This window comes from Panthera pardus, unplaced genomic scaffold (genome assembly GCF_024362965.1).
Source record: "Panthera pardus isolate Hobbes unplaced genomic scaffold, ASM2436296v1 HiC_scaffold_24, whole genome shotgun sequence".
Taxonomy (NCBI): domain Eukaryota; kingdom Metazoa; phylum Chordata; class Mammalia; order Carnivora; family Felidae; genus Panthera; species Panthera pardus.
In genome coordinates, this window is record NW_026526810.1 from 3,528,106 (window position 1) to 3,555,896 (window position 27,791).

The 27,791-nt window shown below is 47.7% G+C and overlaps 1 protein-coding gene across 4 annotated transcripts in view; it reads left to right on the forward strand.

Moving 5' to 3' along the window:
• Positions 1-238: 238 nt before the first annotated feature.
• The window catches only part of SLCO3A1 (solute carrier organic anion transporter family member 3A1), a 311,249-nt gene continuing 283,696 nt past the window's right edge, over positions 239-27,791 (forward strand). For all 4 annotated transcript variants that reach the window (XM_019460169.2, XM_019460168.2, XM_019460170.2 and 1 more), the window contains exon 1: positions 239-582. In XM_019460169.2, coding sequence (XP_019315714.1) covers positions 403-582 — 180 coding nt within the window. In that variant the 5' untranslated portion in view covers positions 239-402. The remainder of the gene's footprint in view (positions 583-27,791) is intronic.

Sequence of the window (27,791 nt, forward strand, 5' to 3'; positions counted from 1 at the left end):
CGGCTGGCGAAGGGAAGCGGGCGATGGCAGCGGCGGGCGTCCGCGGGCGGCGAAGCGGCGGCGGCGGCGGCGGCGGCGGCGGGCGGCGCGAGGAGCCCCTGTGATTGGCACAGCCCGAGCCGGAGGAGGAGGCGCGGGGAGGGCGGAGGAGGAGGAGGAGGAGGTGGAGGAGGAGGAGGAGGAGGAGGAGGAGGAAAGGGGCGAGCGCGCGCGGCGGCGGCGGCGGCGGCGGCGAGGAGCTGTGCCTTCCACCTCTCCAGCCCCGGCAGGACGGGGGCGGCCGCCGCGGGCCCGGGGCGGGGACAGCACGCAGCCTCGCCGCGCACACCCCCGCCCGGCAGCGGGCCCGACACCCGGGGCGAGCGGGAAAGCGGCAGCGGCGGCGGCGGCGGCGGGGGAAGGATGCAGGGGAAGAAGCCGGGAGGCTCGTCGGGCGGCGGCCGGAGCGGCGAGCTGCAGGGGGACGAGGCGCAGAGGAACAAGAAGAAGAAAAAGAAGGTGTCCTGCTTCTCCAACATCAAGATCTTCCTGGTGTCCGAGTGCGCCCTGATGCTGGCGCAGGGCACGGTGGGCGCCTACCTGGTGAGTCCCCGTGCCAACTCCGCCGCGGGGGCCCCCTCCCCGGCCCGGCGCTCGGGCGGCCGGCTGGCACGGGGAGGGGGCCGCCTGGGGCCCGGGGGCAGGCGGGCATGACCTCGGCCCGGCGCGGAGGTTGGCGAGTGGTGCAGCGGCGGCCGCCGGGGGAGCTGCCGGCCCGGGCTGCCGAGCGAGCCGGGAGCGGGCGGGACCGCGGATGCCGGCAGCTGCTCGCGCGGCCGGCGGGGGCCTGGGGTGCCCGGGGAGGAGAGGCGGCGGGCAGGTGGCCGGGAAACCGTTTGCTTCCCCGCCGGGAAGGCGCAGCCAGAGGGTGAGTTCAGGAGCCCCCGTGGAGAGGCAGGCATCGCGGGTTTCAGGTGACCTGCACATGGGAAGAAAAGCCAGTTGAGCATCCTGCGTCCTCCACTCTTTCCATTCCATCCGCCTCGAGAACAAATTCATTATGCATCATTTTCTCCGGGCGCTTTCCCCATGCGCCAGTTACGGAGGGTGGGGGGTGGTATTTAACAGCTTAGAGTAAAATGCACCCGAGTGTGGCCCTGTTCGGAGCCTGGGCTGCAGGGGGAATATTCCCTCTCCGTATCCCAATAGCCATCTTTTGGCGTCTGGGATAAAGTTACAGTACCTGGAGAGCAGCTGCGAGTTTGTGTAGCTCCTGCTACCCGTGCTTAAGACCTCGATTCCCCACCGTGGTCTCTCGCCCGCAAGGGGGTCGCATCATTTTGCACAATGTGCGTCTATTTCATTTGCCTTCTGACAGGGGATATTAATGCTCAGACGGCCCAGGGGTGCCTGGCATATCAGAGGAAACAGCTTGTAATGACTCAGCACTGTCAAATACCTACTTTGTCGCCCTGTCCTGCCCCGCGCGGGTGGTCCCGACTTGAGTTCCAGAGAGCGCACTTCCAGACCCGAGTCCAGCCCTGCCTACACAGGAGAAGATTTTGTCAGTGTATAGTGTTAAGTCATTACTTTGGTGATTGACCTGAAACATGAAATGAAACGTCAGAGACTTTGAGTGTTCCTGAACAAGTTTGACGGAGATAGAATTGGACAGGATTTTGGCTGTTGGAATACCACATCCTCAGATAGAACCATGCTTTTCCTGATGTACCACTAATCCCTCCTTCTTGGCCTTGGGGTGCAGTTAATGAAGGCTGGACTGGTGGGTGCCCTGTACCATTCATAGTCTCCAAAGACTCCCGGACTTACAGTCAGAGGGAAGTACAAGCAGGCTTGTAGCGTAGGGGAACGTCATTTTTGTGCTTAGCAGAGAGGATTGTTCAAACTCAGCTCTGTTCCTGGGGTGCCAAAGTTACAGGGCTCCTGAAAATCAGCTGCATTTCCTTTGCTCCTTGTGAGATGAAAGTGTTTTAAGTCCCCGTCTCTGTGCATCCTTGACTTGTATGCTGCAGGTGAGCCCTGTAGCCCAAAGCAGAGTTTTCTTCGGTGTTTAGATTTTTGTTGTACAAAATGCACTTTTCTCGGTAGCTCCAGCACAGACGGTCCCTGTTTGGGGGGTCAGTTTATCAGCACTTTCACGGAGGGAATTTTGACTGTTACGATATTAAGATAGGTATGTGTATTACCAAGATGCAAATGCGTATTAACAAGATATTTGTGGGTCTGTGCTGAAGCATATGCAAAGTATGTACTACCTAACCAGGGTCTGTGTTTGGGGAGGTAATTAGTGTATCAACAGCTGCCTTCGGGTTTACCAGTTTGTTTGCCTGAAGCCAGTTTTGTTCAGTAGGGTGCGTTATTCATGCGTGGCAAACAGGAACGGAACTTTTCACACCATGAATGATAAAGGCCTGGTCTTAGTTTTTTAGCTTGCCATGATCTAAGGGTTTTAGAAAGGAACGAGGCTGAGCTTCAACTAGATGAGTAGCCTGGGATCCTTTAGAAAGTTAAGAAGCAGAGGGCTGCTGGTGAAGCTGGATACCTAAAGGCAGGGCTGGCTGGCACCGGGAGATAGAAAGTTGACTTTAATCCCAGAGCAGGCCAGTGGCAGGAATTCAGTCCACCTGGTTGTTGGTGGTGGGGGCAGAGGGGGGCTGCTGGCATTTCCAGCCTGGGCTAATAGAAAGCCTGGTTCAGAGGGGTAGGGTAACAGGAGTCGACAGGTGACCAGCAGAAGGCGGATAGAGGCCCAGGAGAGGACAGGCCTAGGAAACTGAATTTATTTTGATTACTAGGAGTGGAGGGATAGGGTGCTCAGGGCTCTGCCCTGCCCGGCTGCCCTGGACTCTCTGTGGCCATCTGAACCTCGTGAAAATAAATAGTTTGCTTGCCAGGGTTGACTGAATCAGGTTGCTGTGGGTTTTGTTTTTCTGGGCCACTTGGGAGTTTTCTGTTCATCTGTTAATTTGGAGGTGGAATAAAAAGTTATTCCTGCAGCTGTGTGTGACTTCTTCATGGATAATTTGAGAATGAAACGTTGTAGGATGTTTGCAGGAAAGGCAGACGTCTGCGTTTTAATTCATCATGGCTTTCTTAAGAAACCTCAGAGCCTGCTTTTCTAGGTGATCATACGCCCTGTCAGGGTCCATGTGCCAGGGGTGTGTTATATATGATCTTTGCGTTGGCAATCAGCCTGCCTCTCCGATGAAGCATTTTCAGGTACCTGATGAAGGGCACACCGTGGGACATTGCCAACAGTGCTTGCTTTGATAGCGAGAGGGGTTATCGAAAGTTCTATGCCAGCGACATTGTTTTAATCTATTTGATCCCAGTAGTCCATGCAGCTACCTTATTATTTTGTCTTCTCAGATGCCGTGTTTTATATTTGGAGGCTTCATTTCATTTCTCCTTTACTTTCTGAAAAGGGCTTGCCCTGTGTCTTCAATTGCACTGGTGTAAGCTCCCCAACTGCACAACTGAAGCAGGAAGTTGCCTGTGATTTGAGAAGCAACTTTGTAAAGCAGGACTGTGTGTGTGTGTGTGTGTGTGTGTGTGTGTGTGTGTGTGTGTGTGTGCGCGCGCGCTTTCCCTCAAGAACCTGCCCAGGGAGGAAACTCAAGGGAGACTTGTATATGAGACAAACACCAATTGTTAAGCTGGGCAGGGGACCAGCAACTTTTTGCCTCCATGTGTGTGCGGGTGTGGGGGTGGGATGGGGTGTGTGTGGGGGGTCTCCCAGGGCAATGCTGAAGGTTATTGACCCTGACACCCAGATGCTGTGATAGTAGAGATAAGGTAATCGCGCAACCCCCCCGGCCAGCTGTGGATTCTGAAATCTTGCTACACTTGCAAGTGTTGTAACTGGAAATCATACTTCAGATAAGCCAATGTCACAGGGAGGTTCTCTCCTAGTCCCTTAAACTGCCTGAGTGGCTATGCGATACTTTGTTGAGCATAAGAAGAGAGACCCATCCAGTTTGATCGGCAAGGTGTGCTCGGTCAAGAATGCGATTTTCCTTTACTTGGGTCTTTGCTTTGGGTGGCTCCAGTCTGAACTGACCTTGCAAGGATGTGATCTCTGCTTAAGTCTCGGCCCCTTTGGAGAAGGCTTAGGCCTATGGGAACTGCAGGAGAGAAAGTTATTTTGTGTGTACTTCATGGTGATGTGTGGAGACCCACTGAGATGTCTCAAGCCATTCTTGGAGGCCAGCCCTGCGTGTAGAGCTTCGTGTGTGTTATCAAATTGCCGAGGACTGGAGTCGATAAGGCTGTGTACAGGAAATTAAAACCTTGACACCTCTGGGCAGTTAGGATTGAGGCTCACATACAAATGCATTTGAATTTCCTCAGGATGCAAACTTGACAAGGCCTGTTGAGTCTCCAGGGTGGGGTGCACAGACAGTGCCTAGGACCCGGGGTGGGCATTTCCCTATTTAGAGTTTTGCAAACCCTAAGTCGGAGGTTGTCGTGACAAAATAATTCGCCGGATGACTGAGTGCATGTAACAGAACTCCCATCTCACTGATTTATAGTCACTTTAAAAAGTGTTAGGCCTGAGAGCACTCAGTGGCTTGCAATTACTTGTAAGATGAAACTACTGGATTTGTTATTCTTCTTTTTTTTTTTCTCTCTCCCTAAAGAAGCATCATTTTGAAGATGGGTTTTTACGTCTCTTACCCAGAAGCAGACAACTGAGGGACATTTTTAAAGTCCTTGTCAAATTAGTATGATGACTAAGGCGACTGTATTTTACTTAATCAAATTATTTTACACACTTATGGTTACTCAAAGTGACAAATTCCCTGCCATTTGCATAATTACTATATAGCCCCAGGTAGTAAGAAATACAATTACCCTGATTTTTTTTTTTCCTTGCTGTTTGGTTGCACATGTTTAGCTAATAATTATTTAGGGGAAAAATGATTTCTGCAAATTCCTTTCAATCAGCTTTGTGCACACAGCTTAGTTTCTCTAGGGGTTTTCTCTTGTGGGTTTCATGGTCAAAGAAATGGGATCAGTGGGCTGTAAAGCGGGCAAGATCCTTCCTGAATTTTGGAGCTCTCCCCCTTTTCCATTTTAGATACCTCACAAAGCAGAGGACACAGAGGCCTCTCCGCAGGGGCACTGTCTTGCTAATCACATGCCCAGCATTTAAGCTCATCTTCTTGCTTGCCTGCTGCCGGAATGGCATTGCTCTGTGTTAAGCTGGATAAGTTTCTACTTGGGCAGAGGCAGTTGGAGCTAGAGGGTCTCTGCATCCCTCTTGCTCATCTTGAAGCAAGCTTTCAAGTGCTGCTTGTTTATGGAGGGGCTCGCATAGCCATCACTGGGGATGAGTAAGTGTAACCTAGCAAAAAACAATGAGGAGGCAGCCACAGTTGAAGACGATGAAGGCCTGGAATAAAGACCAACAAAATCCGTGAATGTTCCTGGTTAATTGCAGACAGGGGTGTTCCTTTCAGGGTCTAGGCCTCCTGCAGAGGGAGTGGCAAGGACTCCCGCTGAGCTGACCTTGTTCCTTGGATTGAGGAGGGCTCCTTGAGGTGCCAGGCAAGGAGGGTGGGGCCTGCCAGGTGACTGGGCAGGCAGGTCTGCAGAAGTTGCCCCCCTCTTGCTGGGGTGGAGAATAAAACTCTACCAGCAGTATTTCTCCTTTCACCTTGGTGAACACATTTAACTTGCAGGGATTTAAATTTTTTTTTTTTTAAGTTTATTTTTGACAGAGACAGAGTGTGAGCATGAGCTGGGGAGGGGCAGAGAGGGAGGGAGACACAGAATCCAAAGCAGGCTCCAGGCGCCGAGCTGTCAGCACAGAGCCCAACGCGGGGCTCGAATTCACAAGCCCCGAGATCATGACCTGGGCCGAAGTCGGATGCTTAACCGACTGAGCCACCCGGGCGCCCCAAACTTGCAGGGATTCAACTGCAGCACATCATTTAATAAATAACCACATTCCTCCAAAGGAGAATCACCGTACTCAACACTTCTACTCATATTTTGTATACCTACTCCTATTATGTTACGTATGTTAATGTGTGCATCGTGTGCATTACACGTTTACATACGTACACGTTCTGGTGTAGGGTTGCATAGCCCAAATATTGAATGCTGTCCCTTTTGGACGTTGTTAAGGGACATTTTGCTGGTAATTTTGATTGTGTGGCTTAAACATGGGTTTAGAACTCCCCTGAAGTCAAGTGACCTATATTCTGTTCTCTCTCAGAAATGTTTTTGGTAATCTGTAAGCCGGAAAGATAGCATCCTTGTTCCTTTAACTTAGTTTTGCTTTCTGTTGCTGTATCTGTATCTACAAAATAGGAAATAAGTAGGGGGGGAAAAGGGTGGAATCAGTGACTTTGGTTCACAGGATAAATAAAATTGGTATGGTTTGAGAAACTTGTATTTTATGTAACCCAAGTGTCTATGTGTTCATGTTAAAATGACTAAACGTGGTTAAAACCCCAAATGAAACGGTTAAAATTGCCAGGTAGGAGAATGATCAGCATCCGCGGCAACCGTGGCTCAATGGATGAGCTTCCGAAGACCTGGGATTCACACCCACGTTCTCCCCTTCTTGGCTGTGTGTTCCTAAACCGATTACTTAACCTCTCTGTGCCTTGGTTTTTCATTTTAAAACTGGGGTCTAATAATACTCATAACGATTCTCTGAGGATTCACTGAATTGGTACATGGAAAGCATTTTGAATGCTAACTGGCACATGCTGTTTGATATATACGAGCTATTAATAATGACATGGTTGTACATATTTTCCACAGGCATTCAGTTTGTAGCCCCAACAAATGAGAAATAAAATTATTTCAATCAAACTTTGATTTGGGTGTAGTGAACTGTACTCTCAGGTAGTTCCCTTGTTCTGCATGAACATTTTGTCCGGGAGGTAAAATGTTTTTAGAAGCAAGAAATAAGTACCAGTTGCTAATTCTGTTTATTCCCTTATTCTAAATGTAGCAATCCATTTTGTCTTAAAGACGCTGTAAGAATTACCAGTCACGTGGGAGAGGAGTTCTCTCTAGTAATGGTTCTGTTGAGCGTTTCTAGCCAGTGGGTACTTGGAGGTGGGTGGACAGGGGCGCTCGGGACGGCTGGGAGGGACAGGCGTCCTGATGCCTCGTTTTGGGGGGCCCTGTTTCCCGTCGCTCTGGTCTGTGGCTACAGGATAGGGAATCCTTGATGGTCCTCTATGTTGTAGGCAGCTGAGGAGCAGTGAAGAGTATTGGCTATGGAGTCAGAAGACTTGGACTTGAACCCGGGCCTGCTACCTACCGGCTCCTGGTGACTTGACTTACCTGAGTCCCAATCTTGTCATCTGAAAAATGGGACCGACTTACAGATGGTTGAGATATTTGAATAAATGGACACATGATAGAGTGCTCTCCTAGGGTACAGGATTCAGTACTTGCTTTGCTGCTAATGACACAACCCTAGTTGCTGACCTTGGCATAACCAAAGTCCTTCCCCAGGGCCTGAGAATTTGGGGTATTGTGTGAGGCCTCTGTTTTGTTTCCCACGTTGGAGATTGGGGCCCTCATAGCTCAGTCTGCTTCTCTGGGTGAAGAGTGGCCACTTCAAAGCAGCCTGGAGTGTCAGGATTCGGGGATCAAGGGACATATGTCCTGGACATATGCTGTCCTCCGGTCAGCGACCTTGGAGCTTGGTCCTGGTTGCCGGGGGGGGGGGGGGGGGGGGGGGGGGGGTGCGGGGGCGGGGCTCAGGTCTCCTGCCACACCCACTGCTTCATCTTAATCCTCCTGCAGTGCTCGACAGGGCTCAGCAGGCACAATTGGGGCATTTTCCTCATCTTGACCCTTTTTGGTTTCTCTGAAGCAGAGCAAGTAGGCTCTTTTTTAAAGTTAAAAAACTTTTTTTTAATGTTTACTTATTTTTGAGAGACAGAGCATGAGCAGGGGAGAGGCAGAGAGAGAGGGAGACAAGAATCTAAAGCAAGCTCCAGGCTCTGAGCTGTCTGCACAGAGCCCGATGCGGGACTTGAACTCACAGACCTCGAGATCATGACCTGAGCCGAAGTCGGACGCTTAACCGACTGAGCCACCGAGGCACTCTGAGCAGGCTCTTGATAGATGCCGTGCTGTTTCTCTTCCCCCGGGTCCATTCATCTCCACTTACGATGATTGTTTAGGGGGTTACCTTTGCACAGCGCCCCTCTGGTCACACCTGTCCTTGGGAAGGATAAGGAATGGACTGGGCTCTTCTCAGTGAATCAACCTGCAGCATCTGTTTTAGGCGAGTTCTTAGCTTCACATTCAAGGCCCACGGGCTTCACAAGAGAGCACACGCTCTCTGAACACCACTGCATCCCCAGACTCTGCTGGCTGGGTGTCGACTTCCCCGAGGAAGAAACCCGATCAGCTTCCTAAGACCCTGGACCTTCTGTAGCCACAGTTGAGTGAACAAGCCTGGCTGGGGGCGGGGGTGGGAGGGGGTGCTGTGTCGTGGGCTCTCCAGTGACAATATGCAGAGCGGAAACGCTCCACTGGGTGTAGAGGAATCTCTGCAGCTGGCTGTTCCCAGCTTCTTTATTTCTGTTCTTCTTTGTGGCTTCGAGACGAGCCTTTCTGAAAAGGGAACCCCTTCCTAACGGAGGGTTTAGTAGCTCAATTTAATAGAAATGATCGTAACCAGCCCAGCTGCTTCCTGAAACGAGCGGACATTCCTCTTTAAATAGGGAATGGTTATTTCCCTGAGACATAATAGTCGGTCATTAAAATTTTCTTGGACTTAATACAAATGTCTCATTTATGACTTCCAGTCAGCACTTCAGTGGAACAGTGTAAAAGCCAAAGACAACGTAGGTTGGCTCCAAGCCACAGGTTTTGAATGGGGCTGGGGAGGGGGGTAGTGTGGAGCCCACTTACTCCCCTTTGCCTCCATGATTTCCTTCATAAATACCTTCATGAGTTCCTTCATAAATAAAAGGTGCCTTCAACACCTCTTCAATACTCTGTTCTTCTGGGACATCACACCCCCAGTGGCATTTTAAGATGCCTGGTAACAGAATGGAAGAGCCTTGAGTGTAACAGCGAGGTCTTATTTCCTTAGCATTGGGTTTGGTTAAAATCTTTGCCACGAGCACAGAAGCAAGCTGTGGCCACAACCCGTCCAAGTGGGCAGTGGTATGGTGGGTCCCTGGCATGTCCCAGCAGGTCTGAGTTACTGTGGGATAGAGTGAGTCCATTCAAAAGCCTAGGGAGTGCCTTTCTTCTGTCTGTGCGTCTGTCTGTCCACCCACCTACACTCCGTATATGAGTTCTGTACTATGTGGTGGCAGATTCTGATTTGTCTGGCAGGTTGCCCTTTGGGATGGGTCTCTGGATAATTAACTTGGCTGTCCGGGTGACCCTCGAAACCTTTCATCGGTGGGTCTAAAGCCTGTTGTGGCTGTCTCTTCCTAGCTCCCCGAGTTCCCGATGATGCAGAGTTAGCAGAAATAGGAAGGAGCCAAGAGCAGGCTTTCAACACATAGTCCTGGGGAATATAATAGAATATTAGGCATCTTGCTCCCTAAGTCACTGCCTACACAACTACCAGAACTTAAGCAAGATAGAGATGATTCTTTTTACCTCCATTTCTGCATTTGCAAGGTTGGTGCAGGGAGAACAGTGTCACAATGGTGCTTTCAATTAAAGACTATTGTCAGATGTTCTTGGGACTGGCTGTTGTCTTTCCCTCCTCCCCTCTTTGGGAGAAGGCTTATGTAAAATAGACACGTTCCGTCTCTAATTGTTGGATCTGCTCCCCCAGCCTGACACTGCCTCTTTCCCATCCTCGGCTGATTCGAATGAGAAATTACCACCTTGAATATAAGCAAGTGGAAATTGGAAAGCCGCCCTCCGACTGATTATGTAAGCTCTAAAATACTGTACCTGAAATCTTGTGTTTCCCTCGCTGAGAATTCTCTTAATGAAGGTACAAATTTCTAAGCGCGGACCTGTATGTTTTTGTTATGTAAGCTTCCATTATTGTGACCAAGAGTGGTGTTGATTAGTTAATCTCTCCGTTGGCTTTCAGGGTCAGAGAATCATTGGAAGTAGACTCACAGAGCCACCTAGAGCTCTCCCCCTGGAACTTGGCAGCCTGCTGCTTCAGCACCAGCACCTTCTCTCCAGGGGTGCATAGGCTCGTTCTGTGTCTGAGGTCACCCTGACTCTCCGGGTGGCAGAGGGCAGGTGTCCGTGAAGGCTTGAGAGGTTGCTTGTGCGATTCAGTGGCATGTTCAGGAATAAAACCACTGTCGATTGTGATGGGCATCCGTGCTTTGGACATTTCATTTCCCAAAGTCCCCCTACCATCGCCTTTGGGGTGTATTTTGCCTCGTGTTGCATAATTTGCCGGTCTTTTGTTGTGGCTCATTCCCACCATCCTCTTCTCAGGCTGCACGCTGCGTGGCCCATTTCACATTTACAGCCTCCTAAAGTGTAGACAAGGAGCTTATTTTGTGGCCAGAGTGGACACTGGGAGGAAATACTTAAAAGAAACTAGACGAGTTGAAAGAGATCCAGAAGAGCTTCAGAAAGGCCTCCCCTGTCTTCATGCGGAAAATTTAGGACAAGACTCACAACTGATTGTGTGATTTATCATGTGGCGGGTCGCATTGTCTCCCCAGTGTGGTAAATACTGTGTCGTCTGGGAGGCTGAAATGCCAAGAGGAGTTTTTCAGCCAGCCGAAGGAAGGATGTCTTCTGGAAACAAAACCCACAAAGTAGCACCTTCGCTTTACCTTTGCCAAATCTGTGGAGATGCATACGAATCGAAAAGGCCGTCAGTGTAGCTCTGTGGCTTGCGGGTGATGGGAGCAGGTGGGGAGGGCGTCCTTACCACACATGGGCTCAGAGGGGCGCGTGGAGCCAGCAGGACTTGGGCTAAAAGCGGATGCAGCCCCGTGAACCTTCTGAGATGCACAGGTGGAACCGACTGTCCACTCGGCATGTCGTCCCTGTGTCCCAAGGTTGGCCTTGGCTTGCGTTCTTAGGTCTCTTTAAAAATAACGGGTGCCTGGGTGGCTCAGTTGGTTAAGTGTCCGACTTCAGCTCAGGTCATGATCTCACGGTTTGTGGGTTCAAGCCCCATATCAGGCTCTGTGCTGACAGCTCAGAGCCTGGAGCCTGTTTCAGATTCTGTGTCTCCCTCTCTCTGACCCTCCCCTGTTCATGCTGTGTCTCTCTCTGTCTCAAAAATAAATAAACATTGGGGCACCTGGGTGGCTCAGTCGGTTAAGCGTCCGACTTCAGCTCAGGTCATGATCTCACAGTCTGTGGGTTCGAGCCCCATATCAGGCTCTGTGCTGACAGCTCAGAGCCCGGAGCCTGCTTCCGATTTTGTATCTCCCTCTCTCTCTGCCCTTCCCCTGCTCATGCTCTGTCTCTCTCTGTCGCAAAAATAAATAAAAAAACATTAAAAAAAAACAAAAATAAATAAACATTAAAAAAAAATAACATAGCCAAGGGGGGCCACCCGGGTGACTCAGTCGGTTGCACGTCTGACTCTTGACTTCGGCTCAGGTCATGATCTCGTTGGTTCAAGGGTTAGGGCCCTGCGTTGGCCTCTGCATTGACAGTATGGAGCCTGCTTGGGGTTCTCTCTCTCCACCCCCCCTCCCCTCCCCTCCCCCAAATAAATAAACTTAACAATTTTTATATTAAAAAATATCTGCCCTTACTGCTTTTCATCTTAGGCAAAATCGGCACAGGATTAAGTAATTTACCCAAACATGCATCCCCTACCCTCCAGAGCTAGCCCCCCACGTTAGCTCGCGGGGTGAGTAGGTGAACAGTCCAGAAGAGTTTCATTTTTGGAAATAATGATTGTAAACATACAAATAAAAGTAATGTTTTGGTGAATGCAGGAAAAAAGTCCACTTTTTTTTCTCTTTTAAAATATTCCTTTATATATATATATATATGTATATATACACACACATATATATACATATATGTATATATAGACCGTTTCCTAATAGGCATCATACCTATCCTTAATCTGGTGAGCAGGTAAAAATACATACACTTGTATTTATCTGTCTTCTGATACTTTAGATTTCACTGGGGAACGCTTTGTCACTTAAAAGTAGTAGGACCAAGGCAGCTATTAAAAATGCCTCTAGGGCTGCAGGCACCCAAGGCCGTCAGGGAGGCTGTGCAGTGTGACAAGGGACACGTTTTAGAGCCCCCATAAGGAAGCTGAGTGTTCCTGTGTTCAGGTCTGTCGCCTCCGTGACTGCTTTTCTCTTTGCACCGGGTGAGCTGAGCTCTGGTGGTCACGGTGGTCAGCTCAGCTCTGTCGCCTCCTGGTTGTTCATTAATTTTATTCTTGCCTCCCTGTGCTGGCCCCTGACGCCACAGGGCCACGCTTCACCAGCCCTGGCAGGATGTCCCAGTCGGATCCATCAGACCTCTGTGAGAGCGTGCTCCCAGGAGTCAAACCCTGGTCACTCCTGAGTAGGACTCCTGTGCCAGGCTTATGCTACAGGCACTGTCAATATCCTTCTTCTAGCTGTTTCCTTTGTTGGTTTCTCACCGTCCTCATTGGGTGGGTAATATAAGCTAAGCTCTCAGTCCTACAGGAGGTAAAGATCCAGTCCCACCTTTGACCACAGACTGTATGTTAATTCTTGCCTTCCCGGATGGACCCTGTTGTATTTTATTTGGGGGGTGGGGGTGGGGGTGGGGAGTGTGGTCTTCATATTCTATTTAAACCTTCCCCTGTGGAGTTCAGAGGATAGTAGGGGCATTCCCAAACATTTTCTGTATCTCTGATGTTAGAGAAAAATTGGGTTATACATTCTCCCTTAGATATAGAAAGGTGTGACGTGTAGTACAGAGAAAGTGACTTTGACAGTTCATCCTTTGGTTGGAGGAAGACTTGGACCCAGGGGCGGGAAGGTGGATGACGATATGAATGAGTTTCTAGGGCATTTCTGAAGGAAGAAATGGGGTGTATTGGTTCCCTGGGGCTCTGCTGAAACAAACTAACCATACACGGGGTGGCTTCCAACAACAGATTTATTTTCTGGCAATCCTAGAGGCCAGGAGCCTGAAATCAAGGTGTCGGCAGGTGCGTCCTTCTTCTGAGACTCCAGGTAGGATCGTTTCTTGCTTCTTTGTAGTTCCTGACAGTGGCCCTTGATCTTTGATGTTCCTTAGATAGGCTTTGTACCCCTCCCTTATGTGACTCTGAGGTCACATGGCATTTTTCTTCTGTGTCTCTCTCCTCCTCATAGAAGGACACCATTCCTCTTGGATTAGGATCTACCCTAATGCCCTCATCTTACCTTAACTACATTTGCTAAGACCTTGTTGCAAATAAGGTCACATTCCCAGATATCAGGAATTAGGGCTTCATCCTAGTCCTTTTTGGGGGACACGATTCAACTCATGATACCAGGAGCAAAATAGAGCAAAGGACCCTAAAATGGTTTGATGGTACAAAGAAGAAGAAAAAGAAAAAGACAGACTCTTTGCCCTCTTCAGGGTTTTGGGTTGGGTAGGAAACTTCTGGAATGTTGGTCGGCGTGTCATTCTTTGCAGATGTGCTATCCTGTGACAATCCTTGTTTCCTTTCTGAATAAGTAAGGGGATAACTATGTTTCTGTCTGTGGGGTGGTGGTTAGGCTGCGGGAGTGAGCCCAGTTGCGTTAATGAATAGCTTTGAAAACACTCTTTCCCGATTCTGGGCATAGCTGAGTGCAGGGAGTGGCTGGGATGAGTACAGCATCTGATTAAGGGAAATGCGTGTAAAAAAAAAAAAAAGCCTAGAAATACATGTGGGTGAACATTATGTGTGTATATATTTAGAGTGCGTGTAGTACAGCTCTCCTGTGCCTTACACCCGGGACTCCTTAACAGGAACCAGGCCCTTTGAAATGTCCAGCTGGCCCTGTCGCCTCCCTGAAGTCCTACCTGATGCAGGAGGACTGGAAAAGAATATTATGGCCATGCCGGCCAGTCCCAGATTTGGCCAGGTGTGTGTTACATTAGGACCTGACCCCTGCCTTCTAAACTCATTCATCTCCAGGGTTGGGGTTTTTTTTTTGTTTTTTTTTTGCTGGGGGTGGGACTGTCTGATTCTCAGAGTTTCTCAGCATTGGCTCCTTTTAAAAGACTTCAGCTTGGTCTCTGCCAAACTTGGACAACTTTTTGAAGTAACTGTGAGCAACATTGACTTCAGTAAAGGCATCTTCTTGGGCCTCACGGAGTCTCTTTATCCGGGTGACAGGGATGGCATGTTTATATTTTTTTCTACTAATGACTCCTTCATGAGACCGTTCCAGGCCCTGGGCCAGGCCACGGCCCTGCCCTCCTGAAGACCTGCAGCTGGTCTGGCTGTATCCGCGGTCCATGGGACAGCATGGTCTTTGCCATAGAAGCCAAGTGTTGGGTCAAAGTGGGAGGTGATGTTGGAGATGGCCCTGGGGAGAAGAGTAGCTGTCCAGTAATTTTCTCAGCCTTGGTCAGGGTGGATCCAAAGGGAAGGAGACATCAGGCTGGTATTTCAAGAGTCTGGCTGGGGAAAGCCTTCGCAGGTGGGACGGGGGTGGGAAGCCATTTTGGAGGAGAAGGGGAAGGCTGGGAGCACAGGGCCACAGCCACATGCAGGGGCATGTCAGCGCCAGCCAGCATTGCGGGGGCCGTCGGCACCTCTCTTGGCAAGGCTTACCTCCCTCCCCCCAGCTTTGAAGTGGTGCCCTGAAATGCTGCTCCAGGCATGTGGAAGGCAGCCGCATCATGGCGTCCTCAGACTTACCTAGAAGCAAGCATGGCCGCGTCGCATGATGTAGGCAAGGGTCTGAAGGACACCGCTTGTCCCAGTGTGCTGTGCCCGCCTGGATGGGGCAGTCGAGGAGGGGCGGGGGCTGGGGCGTCCGTACACAATGGCACCTCTGTGGCCAACCTCTTTTTTGACTTCTCTTCCAGTGAGATTTCTGCAAGATGAGCTAAAATGAGGAAAGGTCCTCTCGTATTGGACTTCTTTTTTTCTTCAAACACTTCAGCTCGGCCTTGGATGTATCAGTTCTGGGTGACTTTAAAGCTGGTAACAGAACAAACTGTGTTCACACACAGGAAATGTCTCCAAACAAAAAGTGGGTGTGCAGTTTACAGTTTAAAAATTGGATGGAGGCCATTCGAACTTCCCCTCCCATTCTCCTTGAGAAGGACTTGGCAAGCTGCTGAGAGGGGGCATTCCTCCTTGGAATAACCGTGAGGGTCCAGAGGGAAGCTCTCTTCGGAGCGGAGCTCACCGGCAACTGGGCTGAGGCCCCGATACTGTGGGGGCTAGGAGGCTGGGGGAGCGTTCACTGAGCTGGGTGCCCTTCAACTTCACATCCTGTGTAGAGGGGATGTGGAGTGTGGCCAGAATGCCTCTGGCCTGTTGGCCCACACCTGTTGCCCACAGATGGCCGATCTAAAAACACGGGCTGAGACAGCTCAGGAACCTTGTGTGGCCTCATCACTTGGCTCTACCATTAACTTGAACTTCAAGTTGATGCTTGTGGTATTTTTCTTAATATAGAGACCTACTGTTTTACCTATTGCACAAGGACCACGTGTGTTGAAGATTTGGAAAATATAGAGAAACATAGATTCAATAATTTAACAACAACAACAATCATAATAAAAAACATTATCCATAATGTCAGGGCCTGGAGAGACACTGTCAACATTTTGGGGCCTGTGCTTTTCAATCTCTGGGACTACCTGTGTTTCCTTATGACTGTGAGGACAGAGTACAGGTGACCCTCGAACTATGTGGGGAGGTTAGGGGCATCAACACCCACCCACTTCCCCCACAGTCGAGTATCTGTGTGTAACATTTGACTCCCTTAAAACTTCACTACTAATAGCCTACAGTTGATCGTGAGCCTTACCAATAATACAGACAATTGGCTAACACATATCATATATATGTATTATATACTATATTCTTATATTCCAGTAAGCTAGAGAAAAGAAAAGGTTATTAAGAAAATCATAAGGAAGAGAAAATACATTTACAGTATTGTACTTAATGGAGAAAAAAATCTGTGTATAAGTAGATCTGTGTAGTTCACATCTGTGTTGTTTAAACGTCAATGATAATAGAAGATATTGGCTTTGTGAACTCCATGCCTGTTGTGTGTTAATCTTGTGTGGCTTTGGGCAAATGACTTTACCTCTCCATTTTATGTCTAAGATTGGCATGGTATTTTTACCTACTTCATACTAAATGAGATAATCCACTCACAGTGCTTACCCCGTGCCTGTGCAGAATGTTACTATTGTTACTATTATTATTTTATAATAAATCAGATCACACTGCACATTCTTACTCTTTCCCCTAAACCACTGTGACTACTTTCTAAGAATTTTTTTTTAACGTTTTACTTTTTATTTTTGAAGGAGAGAGAGATGGAGAACACGAGTGGGGGAGGGGCAGAGAGTGAGGAAGACACAGAATCCAAAGCAGGCTCCAGGCTCAGAGCTGTCAGCACAGAGCCCAAAGCAGGGCTCGAACTCACAAACTGTGAGATCATGACCTGAGCTGAAATCGGATGCTTAACCAACTGAGCCACCCAGGTGCCCCTGTGACTACTTTTCTGCAATATCAGATGTTTTCCTCTGGTGTCACTGTTATGAAGAAAAATGACCTTATTGTTTTTGTAAAAACAATGGATATTCATTATGAAGAATTTTAAAATGAAGAAAAGTTCAGATAAAAAATATTCTAAGACATTCCAAATCCTACCAGCGTTTGGAAATAATCGGGACCGATCCTGGTGTTTGAGGGGTAATAGTTATCTTCTCTCCGTTTCCCCCTGCTCCCACCAATTAATAATCAATAGTGTAGCAGACATGTGATGGCCAACCACAGGGGTATACGAATATCAGCTTGGAGTTTGTATGGAGATATTTGGAGTTCGGACTGCAAAAAACTCAGTTTGTGGCCAGATCCAGGCTTCAGACTACTTTGCTCCTGGTCAGAATGATGGGCTGTCTGTCTCTGCAGGGGTGCACCTGCAAATCTTACCTCCTGGAGGAGCAAAGAATGTGTGCACCCTGAGGTCTGTTCACAGGAGAGGAAAAGGAAGAGGTCAGGGCAAGACTGTTAGACTTCCTTTCACGATTTTATAGACCAGATAAGTCTCCTGAGCCCCCTTTGGGGGGGATGCAGTGAGGAAGTCAGAACAGATAATTTTTCTTTGTTTCTTCCAGAAAGTAGAGGTTCCTCCTTTAGTATGGATCCGGGTATGGGTTCTGGGAAGAGGAAGGAGTAACTCCCACCCCCTTTATAATGATCATTAGCAGTATAGCATCTCAGAGTTCTTTCTGTTCCATGGAAAATCGGCTGGCTGGCTAGATATACTTTGTAAGATACATGTTCTTAAAATACAAAGTAGTAAATTTAACTTCACTCCAGTTTCACAGAAGACTTAATTAAAACTTGGAAGAAGTCACTGCCTTCTACCCTTGAGTGTTGCCATGGAAGAGTCCAAGGCCAGCCTGCTTTGTCCTTCTTTATAGACTACGTGCTCGTAGATAAGAGGCTGGAGGGGCTCTTTCTTAGTATCCGACATGTAACTTAACGAGTATATCAGTGCCGCATGAGATGTGTCATATTTTTGTGGCACTTGGTGTGTTCTTTCAGTCGACAGATTCAATTCTTTATTAATAGTCTCAGGAGAATTTTCTTATATTGTCTCTTTGATTTTTCTTGGTTCTGGGCAGTGGGTTCTCTGATGGAAGGACACCAGTTACTTGTATGTTGGATTGTCTTTGAACTCTATACTTGTTTGTTTTTCTTTGATTACTTGGATCCCTTGTTTTTATCGATTGTCACTTTTTTTTTTCATTTTTTTATTTTAGCTTTCCTGTAGTCAGTAAATTGATGAAGCCATCTTTCTTTAGTTTGCTATAGATTTTACTCTATAAATTGCTTTTCTAATGTTTACTTGCTCCCCAATTTATTTCTTTAGGTCTACAATCTCATTCTTTTTCTTTCTTTCTTTCTTTCTTTCTTTCTTTCTTTCTTTCTTTCTTTCCTTTTTCTTTGGGTGGGGGGAGGGTTAATGTTGCCTTTGAATTCTCAATTCACTGCACTCTTATTCATATTAAGTTCTATGGCTCAGAGATCTTTCTGGGGGAATCCTCCTCTTCTTGCATTATGTTTTCTTGGAGGCTGAATTCTTTGTCTTTGATACAATGTTTCACTTGTCCCTTCCTCCAGGAGTCTGTGTTTGTAGAGACCAGACCTTTTTGTTTGCTTTTTATCACTCTGTTCTTGCCTGGGTGAGTCTATGCAGATCTTTGTTGTTCTGGGTGTGGGTGATTTCTGGATTCGAAGCCACTCTTTTTTGCCCCCTTACCACCCAGTTGAAGTTTGATGGCTAGATTTTTGTTTCTGTCCGTGCTTTCTGCACCCTGAGGGCCTGCAGAGCAGCCAGGACTGGCTATGCCATGGCAGGTGGTATGCAGGGTGCTGACTAGTCATGGCTAGATGATGTTGGCTTGGTGGCTTTTGCTTCTGGGATGTTTTAAAGGTTCTTTTAAGTGGGCTCAGTCTTCCTGTGGAGGAACACCCACTGCATACCCTTGGGCAGTATTCTCTGGCTTTGGATCAGCCCCGGATTTCACCATGTATTCCTGGAACCTTCAGTTCCTCCCAGCAGAGGTAATCAGCACCAGGGTTCATGGCCCCCTCTTCATCCTTTTCTCCCCTGAGGATGTTTTCACTATTCCCCACTCAGAAAAGAGGACTATATTGACACCTACTCAGGTTGCTTTTCTCCAGATTTGCTGATATGCATGAAAACTCTCCGGATTTTTTATTTAGTCCCTGGTTCATCTTCCTGCGCGTGGTAGATGCTGGGTTTTGAGCCTGGCCATGCTATCCTGTTCTCTTCTGTTCTACAGTCTTCCTTTACTTTCCCTGGCAGGCAGTGTTTGATTATTATGTACTCATTTTTTCTTGTTTTTTTTTTTTTTTTTTGACTGGTGATTTTTAAAAAAAATTTCTGCTTTAACATTTTTTTGGTTAAGTTTTGGAGGAGTGAGATTTTGTAAGAAGTTTGTACCATTTAAGAAAATGTTTATTTTTGAGAGAGAGAGAGAGAGAGAGAGAGCGCTAGCAAGGGAGGGGCAGAGAGAGAGGGAGACAGAGAGAGACAGAGGATCTGAAGTAGGCTCTGTGCTGATAGCAGCCAGCAGGATGTGGGGGCTTGAACACATCAGCTGTGAGATCACAACCTGAGCCGAAGTCAGATGTTTAGCCGGATGAGCCACCCGAGTGCCCCAGGAGTTTCTATCATTTGAATTGAGTACCCAGTATCACTTTAGAAGTTTGTATAGAATCCCATTGTATTTCATTCCCCTATATCTGTTGATCAGTCACGACGAAGGAGAGAGGACTGACATTTTCTAAGTGTCTTCTGTGTGCCAGGGAGCACGTAAATAGTCTGACTCGATTCTCGCCGCAGGTAAATGCCAGTATTTCTGTTTTACAGATAAAGAGATGAGGGCTCAGAGAAATTGAGTATCTTGTCCAGGGGGACACAAGTCGTGTGTGGTCCCTGTCTCTCAGCTTTACCTTGCTCTCAAATCCCTCCTCTTTCCCCAGACCACACCTCCTCCAGAAATCACAGCCCAAATGGGAGGCTTAAGATGTTTGGTGTTTTGATATCATTTTAATACGTTACTACTTATAAGAGAACACCGTTCTTGTTTTTCTTCTTTCTTTTTAACTGGTAGCGAACGTTGAACACAACTTCCCTGGGGCCGGAGACCTGTGTTCTCTGTCTCTCCCTTCGCCATGAGTACGAAGTGGCATTTGCAGGAGGTGTGAGCTCTGAAAATGAGCCTTCGAACGTTCCGTGCCCTGTGTCGCAGGGCCCCTGTTCTGGGCATGTTGCTACCCGTTTGCTCAGCCCTCAACTAGGTTCTCGCTCTCAACAGCCAGCCACTCAAAAACAAGGGCCATTATGTAATAATCCGGCCCTAACAGCCCCCACAAAATTACACACCGCTCCATGCCAGTGTGAACAGACACGCTAATGAATGTTTACCTCTTCACCAAATGGCCATTTTTCCAAACCTTAGTACAAAATCACATGCCCCGTATTCAAAAAGTATTCCACAGGACTTTCCGAGAATTAACATTTTGGTGTTTACTGAAAGACTCCTCAGTGGGATGTCATTTATTTACTTTGGGGTCTCAGGTTTATTGTCAACGATGAAAATGGGTACAATGCCCATCTTACGTGTGTGGAATGTTTATGAGTTTCAAAGCGTTGTTATGGGTTAATGTTGTTTAGCTATCTGGCAACCCAGGGAGATAGGTGGGGTGTTTTGGACCCACTTGTACCTTTAACTTTATATTGTAAGTTTTCGGAGCAGAGAAATGGAAATTATAGTGCAGTGAATACTTAGGACCGAACAGCTGAACAACGTATTGAACTACACACACACACATGCAAATATATACGTATACTTTTTTAAAACCACCTTAAAGGAAATTATAGAAAGGAGGACGTTTCACATCTAAATACTTCACTATGCCTCCACATAAAATATGATTCCTATCCTTATAAAACCACAACCCTATTACCACTCCTAATAGGAGTGGTTAACTATAGGAAAAGGTAACTGTTCCCTGATTTCAACTAATACCTGTGACATAGTCACATCTCTCCAGGTGTTCCCAAAATATCTCCATTGACAATGCTGTTGACGTCCATAACTATGTCCCTAGTTCTGTCTCCAGAATACTTATTTTTTAGACAGCCCAAAACCAAAGATCCTGCATTTCATTTGTTACATGATTTTTAGTTTCCCTCTTTTTTATTTTTATTTTTTTATCCTTGGAAAATACACATAACATGAAATTTACCATCTTTAACCTTAAAAAATTTTTAATGTGTATTTATTTTTGAGAGAGATAGGGAGATACAGTGTGAGCAGGGGAGAGGCAGAGAGAGAGGGAGACACAGAATCTGAAGCAAGCTCCAGGCTCTGAGCTGTCAGCACCGAGCTCAATGCGGGGCTCAAACCCACGAATCGCGAGATCATGACCTGAATTGAAGTCGGACGCTTACTCGACTGAGCCACCCAAGTGCCCCTCATCTTTAGCATTTTTAAGTGTTCAGTTCACTGACATTAGATACATTATATTGTAGTATTGTAGGCACCATCACCGCCAACCATTTCCAGAACTCTTTCCATCTGGAAGCACTGAAACTCTGTGTCCATTAAATAATGACTCCATTCCCTTCTCCCCTCAAGCCCCTGGGAACCACCTTTCTACTTTCTGACTCTCTGAATTTGACTCCTCTGGATGCCCCATGTAGGTGGAATCATACAGTATTTGTTCTCTTGCATCTGGCTTGTTTCACTGAGCATAGTGTCTTCAAGGTTCTATCCATGGTGTCGCCTGTGCCACAGTTATCTTCCTTCTTAAGGCTGAATCATATTCCGTCGTATGTAGGTACCACATTTTGCTTCTCCATTCATCTGTCTATGGGCGCTAGGTTGCGTCCACATTTTAGCTGTTGTAAAGTAACGTTGCTGTGAATGTGGCTCGACAGCTTTCCTCCTCCTTTAATCTAGACTCGTTCCTCCACTTTCTCTTGTGATGTCAACTTTTGAAGACATGAGTCCAGTTGTCATTTTATAGGACATTCTACAGAACGTTCCTTGTTTTGACTTTATCTCATTATTCCCTGATGGCTTGACTCGAAGTTAGTTTGGTCTTGACTGGATTTGTTTTGTTTGATCAAATTGGAGAACTGCAAAGGCGTCCTTTTTTTTTTTTTAATTTTTTTTTTAAACGTTTATTTATTTTTGAGACAGAGACAGACAGAGCATGAATGGGGGAGGGGCAGAGAGAGAGGGAGACACAGAATCGGAAGCAGTCTCCGGGCTCCGAGCTATCAGCCCGGAGCCCAACACGGGGCTCAAACTCACGGACCGCGAGATCGTGACCTGAGCTGAAGTCAGACGCCCAACCGACTGAGCCACCCAGGCGCCCCCAAAGGCGTCCTTTTAAGTTCTTCAGATTAAACGTCTGGCCCATCCCTGTTTGCGGGGTTGATGTGGGTAGTGACTGCCAGACCTCTCCATGTGAAAGGGACATTTGTTTCCTTGAAGTGGGTGTGAATCTGTGCTGTCACCCTTTATTTATTTATTATTATTAAACAATTTTTTTTTTTTTTTTTTTGAGAGAGAGAGAGACAGAGACAGAGCACAAGCAGGGGAGGGCAGAGACAAAGGGAGACACAGATGTAAAGCAGGCTCCGGGTTGTGAGCTGTTCACACAGAGCCCAGTGCAGGACTCAAACTCCCCAACCGCAAGATCATGACCTGAGCCGAAGTCGGATGCTTAACCGACTGAGCCATCCAGGTGCCCCTCTGCTGTCACCTTTTAAAGTCTTTTTAAATATTTATTTTGAGAGAGTGAGAGAGAGAGAGAGAGAGAGAGAGGAGAGAGGCAGAGAGAGAGAGAGAGAGAGAGAGAACGAATCTGAAGCAGGCTCCTCGCTGCCAGTGCAGAGCCCCATGCAGGGCTTGATCTCATGAACCATGAGATCGTGACCTGAGCCAAAATCAAGAGTCGGATGCTTAACCAGTTAAGCCACCCAGGCGCCCCTGTTGTTACCCTTTAAACAGATGAGGCTGTTGCCGAAATTCTGATCAGGTGCTAACTTGCTTACCGATAATAATCATCTCTCTTTATTGAGTGTTTGCTGTGTGCTGGGCACCAATGCAGAACTTGACTCGTGTTGTCTCATTTAGTCCTTCAGGACTGTCCCCATTTTGCAACTCAGTGTTGAGGACTCTGCTTGCCCTTCTGTTGTGAAGACACTTTGCGGACCCCTCCCCCTCCTGCTTTGCTTTTTTTCCTTGTACTGTGTCCAGCCCGTGGGGGGGGCGGGTCATGGCCTTACCCCCTCCCCTGCAGGCTGCCTGGTTTGACGTGGGCACTGTCTGTCCAGTTTATATATCTGTGGAGTGAGGGCTTGGCTTTGGAGCAAGGCTGCCTGCATTCCAACCCTGGATCTACCCCTCCTGTGGGACTCTGGGTTGGTTCTGCACCTTCTGGACTTGAGGGTCCTCATCTGTAACTTGGGGATGATTACTGCCCACCTCAGAAGGTTCTTGTGAGTGTGGGGTACCCTACATGGAAGCCTTAGTGTGGTGCCTGGTGCATAATAAATCTCAGCCTCCTTGAGGTCACCCCTTCCTTGGGTCCCTGGGGACGGTTCCTCAGGCTCTTGCCTTGAGGGTTTTGTTGTCATGCCCTGTGGAGAAACACTGCAGATGGCCGAAAATCTGGAGGAGACACAGAGTAGTGAGGATAGTTCCAGAACAGGGACCAGCCAACTATAGCCCGTGGGCCAGATCCTCCTTGTAGGCTGTTTTTGTACATCAAGTTTTATTGGAACACGGCCATGCTGGTTCATTTACATATCATTGTTTCCGGCCACTTTGGCATTACAACAGCGGAGCTGAGTAGTTGTGACAAGACCATATGGCCTGCGAAGCCGAAAATACTTCCTAGCTGGCCTCTTATGGAAAACCTTGTAGACCCCTGCTCTGGAATCTTTTAAGAGTTCTTAGACTTGTGGTCTCTGATTGGGGAGGCGGGGGGGAGGGGGGTGTCCCTTGGCTTCCCAGAGAAGATGTTGCTTTCTGGTGAATTCTGGCCTCCAGCTTTCATTTCCGGGGTTACCAGTTGCCCATCTTTCTAGTCTTTTTACCCAGACCCTAAGGCTGACGCCTTCCTCCGGGCAGGCTCCTCCTAATGATTTTAGGCTGACCACCTCTGTGCTCACAGCCATTCTCTCGGCTGGGTAACATCTGGGGACTCCGAAGGCCCCACATTGGAGGTTCCTGTACTTGGGATCTTTCCTCCTAGCCAATCAGTGGAGTAGGCCTGCTTGTGTTTTGCAGGGTACCTTCTAGATGACCCCCAGGGAGCTCCTGTGCACTCCCCCTCGGCCCCCCTGTGTGGTTACAGTCTGTGGTGGGGGGTGGGGGGTGCGGCCTTCCCTCTAGTCCTGCTCCTGGCCCTCCAACACAGTAACAGCTAATTGTAGGTATTTCACTTCTGCCAATATGTTTGGGGCCCTGCTGCTTGACCCAAATGGAACTGATTCAGCTCCACTGAATGAGAAACCTCATTTCTGTAAGTTACCTCTGCATTTGGATGGCAACACGCCGCTTTCCTAACGTCATTTTCTCTTGCTTATGTTACTTGATTTATTTCCTGGTCTTTCAGATCATTTTTATTGATCTGAGGCATTACATTTAATTCTGATGTGGAAGATTCTCTTCCCTCGGATTTTATGTCGTCTCCCAACCTCTTAAATCATTATTTACCATTTTTAATTAGTTTGGCATGGAGCCTCTGGAAACGATGATGGTAGTTCCCCTTGTAGATACATTTTTAAATTTATGACACCAAGCCCTGCTCTCTCCTCCCTCAACCTTCCCCTTAAGACACTTGAGATGTTTGTATTCTGGAACACCTCGCGAGTTAATCAAGTCCAGTTTATTGAGCCTCTGCGATTTGCCAGGCACTCTTCCAGGTTTGGGGGACAGAGCACTTAGCAGAACACAGAGAAATCTCCGCTCGGAGGGTGCTGACGTGAGGGTGCTTTTCTCAGAACCTTTGCTAATGACGTCAGAGCAATGGCTGGGATTCTCGAAGGAGTGGGTGTGTGTGGCTGAAGGTGAAAAGTGCCTTCCCATCCTCCGTGCACCAGGTGGCAGGGCCACACACACACTGCCCTCCTGTGTCAGGGCATTGCTGAGACACAGAAAACCGCACTGAGGAAATGGGGCACAATCTAGCATCCCGGAAATGAAACCATCGTATGGGAGATCTTAAGCAGGGTGTGGATTTGGGCATTTTCGGTTGGCTGCAAGGCTCCTTAGTCCTTGGTAGGAGCCAGAGGGCATCAGAAGGAAGTAGCTCGGGGCGCCTGGGTGGCTCAGTCAGTTGAGTGTTGACTTCAGCTCAGGTTGTGATCTCGCGGTTCGTGAGTTCGAGCCCTGCTGTCAGCCCAGAGCCCACTTAGGACCTTCTGTCCCCTTCTCTCTCTGCCCCTCTCCACTCACGCTCCCTTAGAAAAATATTAAAAAAAGAAGAAAGTAGCTCATTGGGTGTTTGCAGGACCTGATCGTCTACATATTGGCTTCCACAGCACAGAGACAAAATGATGGAACTTCTTGAAGCTTCTGTTGAGTATGTTAAATGTGAAGTGTTCAGAGTGACATTTTGACAGGGACAGATCAAGCACTCTGTTATGTTTTAAAACCAGACTCTCGTTTTGTGTCAAAGCATCCAGAATTGTCACCTCCTCGCCGCCTTCTTCGCAGCTCAGAGCGTGGGCTTTTGCGTCCAGAAAGAACCTTCATTCACCAACGTCCAGACTAAGACATATGTACAGAGACTGAAAAAGTACCCACACTTCCTCAGCAGGACCTTAACGCTTACGGAGAGAAATGTTGCATTTCCTGGAGATTTTATTATTTGTTTCCCTTACCTTTTGGGAGTAAGAACTGAGGCTCTTTTCCTCTCTCTCCCTGTTCATTCCATTTTTCTCATGAGTGGTTGTGTTCTTTTCTTCCTGGTATTCAAATAGTTCTGGAATCTATTCTCAGGCATAATTACAGCCTAACTGTAAAGCGGAATACGGGACTCTGTTTGCACGATCTGCCTCTGATCTGTACCTGTGCTTTAAACACACACTTTTACCCACATGCAGTGAATGGGGCAGCCATGTTTCCAAAGGCAATCATGTAATGCGACAAGTGCTATTATACAGAATAGCTGTTAGCATAAGGGCTCTACTAAAATATTTATTGCTTGTCCCCGAGCTGGCGCCCTGTAATGCAGGTACATTATGCATCACCACTTATACTATGATATGCTTGGTTTCTATCACTTATTTTGTCTGCCCTTTTTGTTTTTTTAAAGCCACCATATGCATTTTCCACTTTGAAGTCCATTAGTTCCTATGGAAACCGTGATGTCACTGGTGGGGGCGGGGGTTAGTAGCATCCGGGAGGACAGTATGAAATCATTTTATTTAATGGTTTGAAATTTATTCTACTCTTGGGGAAAAGTATGGGTATGTTGGAGACAATGGTGTGCTTCTACGATTATAGCTAGCATGATGCGTGTGCATGTAACAAAAGTCAGCATTTGAATTTTTTTTTTTAGGTTGCAGACAAAAACATACCTGGAAATTAGGAGAAATATACAAAGGAAGGAAAAGGGAAGGCCAGGGGATTCATGTAATTGTTCCGGCTGCCCAGGGGTCACTATTACAGCAGGTGCATAGAGTTCCCTCTATAGGTGTGGTGTGTAGGATAGGTCTTGGGCTCTGTGAGTGACACTTGTGTTCCGGGCAGTGGTCGAATTGATTCTGATGTGCAGCTAAACTCTCTCTCTTTTTTTTTTTTTAATTTTTTTTATTACTTTTCTTTATTTTTGAGAGGCAGAGAGAGAGATAGAGTGCGAGCGGGGGAGGGGCAGAGACAGAGGGAGACACAGAATCCGAGGCAGGCTCCAGGCTCTGAGCCGTCAGCACAGAGCCCGACATGGGGCCCGAACTCACGAGCTGTGAAATCATGACCTGAGCTGAAGTTGGGTGCTCAACTGACTGAGCCACCCAGGTGCCCCAGTGCAGCTAAACTCTTAACAAGATCCCTAAAAAGGTGCTGGTGGTCCCAGAATCTTGTCTTGGGTGTGACAGGAGAGGAGGGGGCATCTTGAGTCCCAGGTAGGGCACCCGGATCTTTTTAATAGGTACTCAGGTGCTATGCAGAGTGTCTGAATGAAGCTGGCCTGTGTTCTCCTTCAAAATGCTCTCTCTCTCTTTTTCCCTTTAAACTTAATTTTGGGGTAATTGAACATTCACACACATATGTAAGAAATACTATAGAAGGACACCCAATCTCAGTGGTAGCATTTTGCATAACTGTAGTACATTGCTGTAGGCAGGAAGTTGGCGTGCATACAATTCACCAGCACACTCCCCCAGTTGTCCGTGCATTCGTTTGTGTGTGTGTGTGTGTGTGTGTGTGTGTGTTTAGTCTGTTTCATCTCCCGGGTAGATTCATGTGATCACCGCCACAGTCAAGGTACATAGCTGTCCACCCCCCTCCATTGGATTTCCTCCTGCTACCGTTGTGTGGCCACACCCTTCCCTACCCCCTGACCTCAGGCAGTCACTGATCTAGCCTCCAACTTGGAAACGCTGTCACGTTAAGAATGTTACGTGCGTGGAATCATTTAGCATGTGATCTTTGAGATTGGCTTTTTTTCCCCCCCACTCAGCAGAGATCTCTGGAGATCTGTCCGAGTTGTTGCATGAACTAGTATTCCATCCATTTTCATTGCTGAGTAATATTCCATGGTATGGACGTACTACCTTTATGGAAACAATCACTCCTTCAAGGACATTAGGTTGTGCTTATTTTTTCAAAGAGAAGGACCTGGGAGAGAGTTTGATGGGGTCCCAACAGCACGGAATCAGGAAGCACTTTACAAGGATCCAGTCTCTGTCTCCTGTTCTCTTCTGGAATTTTCAACAGGGCTCCCTCCAGAAGCAGTAAGGTGCAATTTATTTAGAAAGAAGGCAGGCAGGCAGGCTGTGGAAAGAACCCACTGAATCCCAGGGGAGCTGACTAGCCAGCTGATATGTCTCCTTTCAAGGGTGGGCCTCAGTCTGAAATACATTTAGTTTATTTGCAGAGGGGAGCGGAGGCACTCTGTG